We start from the raw sequence: 8,422 nt of genomic DNA, 5'->3' as shown, positions 1-8,422 counted from the left end.
CGACCGCCCGGCGTTTTTTTTTTTACGTCGTTTGCGTTCGACTTTTTCCGGCGGAAAGTTACCCCTGCTATAGGAGGGGTAAGTGCGGCGTATCCTATGTTAAGTATGGCCGTCGTTCCCGCGCCGAGTTTTGAATTTTTTACGTTGTTTGCATAAGTCGTTCGCGAATACGGCCGGACGTAACGTAAATCAGATAAATCTAAAGATCCGCTGACCTATCTGAATCTGGCCCAGTAATTACACTTTTTTTTTCGGGGACAGTTACAGGTTAATGGCAGATTAGCATTAGTGATTTTAAACAGCAAATCATTTTTATCTGTTCTACATTCAAATATTTTTTATTTCTCCATAGATTTAAATGAAAATAAGAGTTTGTACATATATTATTTTTCTAATGCAAAATATAATTTGAGAATGCTTTGAAAACAATAACAATTTATAGTATATAATTAAAAAAAGAACCCTGTGACCACACCCCCTACCAACCCCCCCGCCAAAAAAAATCCCATATTTGAAAATAAATCGTCCTTCTGTTGTATAATCTTGTAGAATTGCTGTGCATTGCTGATGCATTCTTTTTTTTCTTGCATCATCCATAACAAAGTATTACATTTTATTAGTTATAAAAAAAGAAGGTCCATAAATCAGATATCATGTTTTTCAGTAATCTCTGTTAATCTGAGCGGTTGCAAATGTTTTACACTGCTTTGTAAGCTCTGTGCATTTTTCCAGGTCATCAAATCAGTTGTGCTTGTCTGATAAAAGTACCGTAGCATGTTGGAATTGTTTTATAATAATAACTTTTTTTTATGGTTTGGTTACATGATCCATAAGGCAGCATTCCATTTTCCTTGTATTTTTAAAACGAAGCTTGAAATGTATCTCAGTCAGAAAATGTCATGTTTTTTTCCATCATCATACTGTCAATCACTTTGATTGGTTGTAAATAGTTTACTTTGCTCTACGTGATCTTTGCATTTTTCCAACTCAACAGATTCGGTGTGGCTTCTTTGGCGAAAGACCTGGGAGATTTTACGGAAACTGGAGGTCTCAGAATGAGTTCCTTCGAAGAGCTTGGCCATAAATCCCACCCCAGCACTCCTAATGAAATTTCCTCCGGCAAACACATACAAAATGGGATTAGCGCTGCTACTGAGAAAGGCAAGGGCTGTAGCATTAGGCCTGGAAACTCGAGCTGCATTTCTTAGAGTTTCCGATGAGAACAGCTCCCCTGAGACCTGTATCATATTCACTAACTGATAGGGGAGCCAGAAGAGTGCAAATGTCACTATAATCATGATTACCAGACGACTTGTCTTATTCTTGGTCTGAAATTTGGCACTGCGTAGCCTCAGTCCAATGAAAACATAGCAGGACAGAATGACTGTGAATGGGATGACGAAGCCTATTACAGTTTCAAACGTATACTGAAAAATGATATGTTGGGGAGTGGAAGTGTCATTTTTTGAACCATGAAATGGTATGCAAAAAGAACGACCATAGAGGAATTTAACATCACGGTAAAATAACATGGGAATGGCCATTAAAGCTGCAAGCACCCAGATTGTAGCTACAATGGCCCTGACAACTGGTTTTGTTCTCACCTTCTGAGAAGTGAAAGGAAATGCTACAGCTAAAAAACGGTCCATGCTCATGAAGGTAATCAGAAAGATGCTGGCATACATACTCAAACAGCTAGCATAATGACACGTCTTACAAATGACTTGTCCAAATACCCAGCTTCCAGTGTCTAGTAGATGGAGAAAAAATGGTGCTGTGAGTAAGACCATGATGTCTGCCATAGCCAAGTGCAAAATTAGTAGGCAGGTTACTGTACGTTTTTTCATTCGACATAATATAGTCCAGATGATAAAAGCATTGCCTGGAAATCCAAGAATAAAAGCAATTGATAGGATGGCAATCCCAAGGCTGGCAGAAGATCCAGATGATGTTGGGATCTTTGAAGAGCTTGTCAAATTTGGTGTACTTATGGTCATCACAGCACTAACCGTACTCTGCAAAAAGAAAGTGAGAAATATAAAAGACACGAATAAAAGTTTCACTTAAAAATAAACTTTATTTGGATTGACTGACATTTAAAGTGCTGGAGCGAATGACTTTAAAAAACACATACTTACCAGCCCATGAAATCAAGCTCTGTCTTCCTTGCATCCAAAATCGTTTCAGCATTTTTCTTTCCTGTGATGCCAGCTTAAATTCGGTGGGATGGCTTTAATTTCCTGATCACCTACAGCCAGCCTTCCCCTGCACATGCGCCAGATCAAAGGATGAAATTAAACTGTTCTGAAGCCTCCTTTGAGGTGTCATGTGTAAACCAGGAGGCTGTGGGTGGACAGAGAAAGGGCGCCATCATGCTTGCCTAGGCAAAGAATAAGGAAGTGGGCATGAGCAACCCCTTCCAAAAAAAAATGCAAATGTGTAACAGAGAATGGGAGGTATAGAACGATGGCTAGTGTTTAGAGTTAAGCCCTGTACACACGCTCGGTTTTCTCAGCGGTAAAAAGTCAGTCGAGAAAACCGAGGGGAAAGCTGAGTACCCGGCAGGAAAACTGCCATGGAGCTTTGGCCGGGATTCCCGGCCATGTGTATGCTCCATTGGCACTGCCTCGCAGTGTTTCCCATAGAAAAGTAGTAGATCTGGCGAAAAAAATAAAAAAAACGGGAATCCCGATGGGAAAATAGAGAGCAGGTTCTCTATTTTCCCACCGGGATTCCCAGCTGTTTTTCTGACGGGGAAGCATATACACGTCCAGTTTTCCCGGTCAAAAGCTCTCCTGACAGTTTTCCTGCCAGGAAAACAGGTCGTGTGTACGAGGCTTAAGTGAAGGTCTGATTTCATGTAGTATGGCCGAACGTGATTACAAATGATCTTCCAGGCATAGAGGGGAGTACTGAAGGCACCATAGCGAATATCTCCTGCTGCCGTCATTCAAATTGCTGGGAGGGGTTAGGAAGGAGCAGGGGCATGGCATGTGGATTGCTGTGTGTGTCTATGGATGCACACAGCACAGAGCATGAGTGCATAAGCACAGGTGACTCCTTATCAGTTACCTAGCTAAGGAGATATCTACAAACAGGCAGGGGGTGCCAGAGGCTTGGGAACCAGCCGGAGGAGAGCAAATTAGGGAATTTTGAAGAAAATTAAAAGAATCGCCATATAATGTAAGTGTATACCCCCCCCCCCCCTCTACCAAAACTCAAATTAATAAAAAAGTTTCATAACACTTTAACCATAAACATTTCTTAGATATGATTTGATTCATGTTTAATTTGAACAGAAATGTCATTATTACTGAAATCTGTTACATTTTCCTATCTATCTATCTATCTATCTATCTATCTATCTATCTATCTATCTATCTATCTATCTATCTATCTACTAGGTACATATGAAATAATAGGATTTCTACTTTATATTTGCATGCAGTAATGTATGTATGCATTTTACTGTAGGAAAACAGGCAAAGAAAAGGATAAAAAACATAATGTCAGCTCAAATAACCAATGCTTTGGGGCCACATAGGGTCCCTTTCTCAAGGAGACTTTTGAATATATACAGGTAGATCTGTCGGCTCTACAGAGATTGATGCAACTTAGGAATCCAAGCAATCATTATTTATGAGTTGTATGATTGGGTTTATCTGTATACATATACAGTATATTCCTGGGGTCAAAAAGTTGCAGGTTCATCGGTTTGCCTTTCTTGATAAATATATTTGTTTATCACTATTAGAGACCACCAGTGAACAAAATCCTATCTCATTGATGATAACATAATACATTTTTCCTAGGAGCTAGATTCCTATCCTACACTAAACTAACAAATCCTCTTTGATGTGCCAGTCATGGCAGGAGGGCTGTTCATATCTCCATGAATTTTTTTTAGTCTTCTCAAATGTGGAACACTTAGCAATCCCTTCCCCATCTCATATCAAGTTTGCACAGATACCTGACCAAGGGAAAAGAAACACCAGCTCTTTGGAGCAACTCTATCACAATAAAAGAAGCAGTTTCCATCAGCTTTAAAACAGCAATTTGGCAACTAATAATTCTGTCATTTCCTAGTTTGGAGTGACCAAATGATAACAATTCTATGAAAATCGAACAAAACTGCCTTTTATGCCTTGTACACACGGTCAGACTTTTGATCATGCAAAAGTCCTTTGTGAGTCCGTCGGAAGTCTGATGGAAAGATATAGAACAGGTTCTCTATCTAAGGTCCGTCGGACTTCCGCCAAAAAAAGTCAGATGGAGGCTACACACGGCCGGACTTTCCTGAGAAAAACTTTTGACGTCTGACTTTTTTTCTCTGAAAGTCTGGCCTAGTGTACGAGGCATAGGCTTGCACTGTTAATTTGTTTCCACCAAATGGTGTCTATGAACAAGAAAAGCATTGCAGCTGGCAGGTCACCATGGTCAAAACCTGTTGACATAAGTGTCAAGATTATGGCTAACAGGTGCAGCATAGAAATGCAATATATATTGTTACCTCCATTAAAGTTGTCCTTGTGGTCTGGAACCTGTTAAGCCGCTGTGCTCCTCTACCTAGTTCTTGCATGCAGTGTTGAAGTGATCAGCTGGCTGATCAGATGGCCTTATGACTTACAGAGAACGACAACCCCCAACACAGCTACAACATGTCCTCCGATGTCTTTGATCTACACTTTCTGCAACTTGGGCACTGATGATTAAAGCAGCTCTGTTGAATTAAAATGTAATTTGTCTTTTCAAGTCACTTTTGCCTGGAATTGCTCAAGGCAGAGCACTCCTGGAAACACAGTGTCAGATTAGTATAGATGCCAGTAAAAAAAAAAACTCACTTTGGGTCTCCTTTCAGCTGCTGTACCACACTAACCACAGGGATCTCAGGTCAGAATGAATACCGCTTAAAGAGACTGAGATAATACAGAGAGCCAGCTCCGTCACTTTACTGACATTGGAGTTTATTTACTAGCCTGAGAGTGCAAAATTAGGCTCACTTCTGCATAGAAACCAACCAGCTTCCAGGTTTTATTTCTAAAACTTAATTGAACAAGCTGAGTTTGGAAGCCAATTGGTTTCTATGCAAAAGTGAGCCTGATTTTGCAATCTACAGCTTTAGTAAAAAAAAAACATTGGCATGTGGTCAAGAATATCACTGTCTGGCATCCTAAAATTGAGACAATTTATATTCCTACTTATAAGAGTGAATCAACATAGCATATTTAGTGCAATTTTAAATTGCATTTATCATTTAGGGCATATTAATGACTTAATGGGGTGGACTTACTAAAGGCAAATAGACGGTGCCCACTTTGCAACTACAGTTGCACTCAGAGCTTAGTAAATGGGGCAAAGCTTCACTTTGTAAGGAATACCCAATCAGGTGCAAGGAAAAAAACAACAACAAAAAACAGCATTTTTGCAGAGCTTTAGCCCATTTACTAAGCTAAGTGCAACTGCATTTCCAAAGCGCATTTGCCTTTAGTAAATCAACCTCCATAAAATAACTTTACAGTTGTGTGTGTTGTTTTTTTAAATGTTAAAGTTTGTTCCTCTTTATATTAAATGACGAAAAAACATCTCTTTACAAAAATAGCACAAATGTACTTTTTTGTTTTTTTTAGATTTAGAATTTTGCTTTTTGAAGTTGATCCAGACAGAAAGAATTTATGTCCCAAGAGACAACAGTGAGTAATCCTCTATCATTAAATCAAGATACCGTGTAGTCAGATGAAGATACACAGCAATGTTTAACTAATAGGGCTGCAAATTAAACACAGCCCATGCTTATCACCCACTATTTCAAAATAAATTGTTTTGGATGGATCTCTATTTAAATAGAGATCTAATCACTTTGAGTAGTTGTCTCTTCAAAGTATAATTATACTGTATATCTTGAATGTTGAACAAGCAGTAAAGGAGTTCTAAAAAGCTATCCCTGGCCACTCATGTTGCATGTACTGTGAAGTAATTCATTCTCAAACATCACAACAAAGATTCTAATGTCAAGTTTCAGTTTAACAACTTATGCCCTGTACACACGATCGGTTTGTCTGATGAAAACGGACCGATGGACCGTTTTCATCGGATGAGCCGATCGTGTGTGGGCCCCATCAGTTTTTTTCCCATTAGTGAAAAAAAATAGAACCTGTTTTAATATTTTCGTATAGTTAAAAAACAGATAGAAAAAAAATGATCGTCTGTGGGGAAATCCATCGGTCAAAAATCCACGCATGCTCAGAATCAAGTCGACGCATGCCCCGAAGCATTGAACTTAATTTTTCTCAGCACGTTGTGTGTTTTACGTCACTGCGTTGGACACGATAGGATTTTTAACCGATGGTGTGTAGGCAAGACTGATGAAGGTCAGCTTCATTGGATATCTGATGAAAAAATCCATCGGTTCGTTTTCATCAGACGAACCGATCGTGTGTACAGGGCATTAGGCTGGCCATACATTATACATTTTTCTGTACAATTTTCTTTAGATTTACCTCCAGCTATATAATGCAAGGGTCTGCCTAATTGAATACGATTCAAGTGTTGTTTAGTTTTGACCTCATATTATATGTTTTTTGGTAAATTCAAAGGAAAATTGTACAAGAAAGTTGAACATGTATGGCCAGCCCTAGAAACACCTGCTGTGTGTTTGCATTAAAGACTTTCAGGGTGCCAAGATTTTGCTGCAATAAAAGTAATAAGAAAAGAGCTAAGGTTTCAATGTTTTTGTAGTGAACTTTGAAAACCAATTTCTCCAAAAGGCATAAAGGTAAATGTACCCAAAGAGGTAGTTTTCCTCTTTTTGCCATCCCCTAGATCTTCATTCCATATAATGACTGCTGTCCCTCTGAATGTTAAGAGGGGTCCTCCTTTTTTCCCTTTACCCTCGCACAACCAAGTTGGACATATGAGGATATTGATATGTCCACGTATAGTGCTGTACTACAGTCAATAAATGTTCAATATCATCACTTTTGTTGCTTTTCCTAACACGCGTTTGAGGGCTGCGTCCCAGTTAATTTGGGGCGTTATTGTGCATTTTTTTTTTACCCCCTTTCCCTTGGGGTTATTTTGCAAAAGTTGCTATTCTCTGTATGTTACCCCTTTCTGTACTAATTAAAAGTATTTGAACAAGAAGGCTTTTTACTGTTTGTTCAGAATGTAAAAAATACTTTAGTGTGTATAGTCTGGGCAAATCTTATAACAAATTTAATAGAAACATTTCACTGTAAGCTATTTAATGCTGCATACTATATACTTTTAGATCTTTTATTCAGACTGCATATTATTTCCATAGCTACTAAGCTCAAATAATAGAATATTATGCCATGCATTGTTTGTGGCAAATCATGCCATTTATATTAACTACCATATTTATGCAAGTAGACATTAATTTCATTAGTATTGTACAGTTGTGTGCAATGCTATTATTTTCCCTTTTTCCCTTTTTATGACATAAATGCCATCCAGCATATTTAGGCAGACAGGTGTTCATTTCATTAGTATTCTGCAATGACATGTATACTTTTACTTACTGCCTCTGACATGATGCTGAAGTCCCAGATGAAAATATTCTAAAGTCAAGTGCAGGAGTATGAATCAGTCCATTTGAAAATATTTGAGCCCGACCTTACAAAAAAAGCTTTAGAGAAGAGGCTGTGCAGGATGTTACAAAAGGATCGTCAGAGTATTGCAGGTTTCCTGGTGTCACAACACAAATGTTCTATTTCAGCGTGTTGCAGAAACGATAGTGCCCGTGAATTCTCTTATCTGTATCTAGACAACCTTATGCTGTAAAAATAAATAAATAAATCTTTCCTTGTGGTAGGAGCAGAAAATCTTAATGATGAAAACCGATATGTTGAAATGTTTCTTTTATACCGCTTCTAGGGAATAATACAATTCTTATTTATAAGACACTACACTAAATGACTCAGCTTTACCTATTTCACCCTATCAGCTTATACTGCTTATCACACATTTGGACCATTCATTTCATCAGTTCAGTTCATGTCTTTTCAATGAAAAAAAAAAAAAAAAAACAGTTTTTCATCAGTTTTTCTTCAGCTGCTCATTAGTTTCTCATCATTTTTTTTTACATCCACTACCAATGCAAAAACAGATGGAAAAATGGACCGTTTGTCAGTTTACATCCATTTTTTGTGTGATCCATTTTCTTAACAGGAGAAAAATAGAGCTTTGAATCGTTATACAAAAAACAGGTGTTGGCAGATGTAAACTGATTTATATGGATGATCACCAATTTACATCCCTTTTTCCATATAGATGCATTGATGTCCATTTTTCATCCAGGACATGTGAAGGTTTGAACTTCTCCAAAGGCCCATTTCACACATGCATTCCGTTTGTTCGTTTTTCATCCATCTGTTGACGGATGAAAAATGGACATCAATGCATC

At 38.2% G+C, this 8,422-nt stretch overlaps 1 protein-coding gene across 2 annotated transcripts; it reads right to left on the bottom strand.

Annotated features, from left to right (window-relative positions):
* Positions 1-322: 322 nt before the first annotated feature.
* LOC120940404 (leukotriene B4 receptor 1-like) lies at positions 323-7,741 on the bottom strand. 2 transcript variants are annotated; one of them, XM_040353240.1, is made up of 3 exons: positions 7,539-7,741; positions 4,511-4,720; positions 323-2,015 (listed from the first exon to the last, which is right to left on the bottom strand). In XM_040353240.1, the coding sequence occupies exons 2-3, from the start codon at positions 4,577-4,579 to the stop codon at positions 924-926; spliced, it is 1,161 nt and encodes a 386-aa protein (XP_040209174.1). In that variant the 5' UTR covers positions 4,580-4,720; positions 7,539-7,741; the 3' UTR covers positions 323-923. The 2 variants fall into 2 exon arrangements, with proteins under 2 accessions (XP_040209174.1, XP_040209182.1); XM_040353248.1 differs by lacking the exon at positions 4,511-4,720 and having other exon boundaries at positions 7,539-7,737.
* Positions 7,742-8,422: the final 681 nt, after the last annotated feature.

The sequence above is a fragment of the Rana temporaria genome, chromosome 1 (genome assembly GCF_905171775.1).
Source record: "Rana temporaria chromosome 1, aRanTem1.1, whole genome shotgun sequence".
NCBI lineage: Eukaryota > Metazoa > Chordata > Amphibia > Anura > Ranidae > Rana > Rana temporaria.
This window is presented reverse-complemented; position numbering and strand designations above follow the sequence as displayed.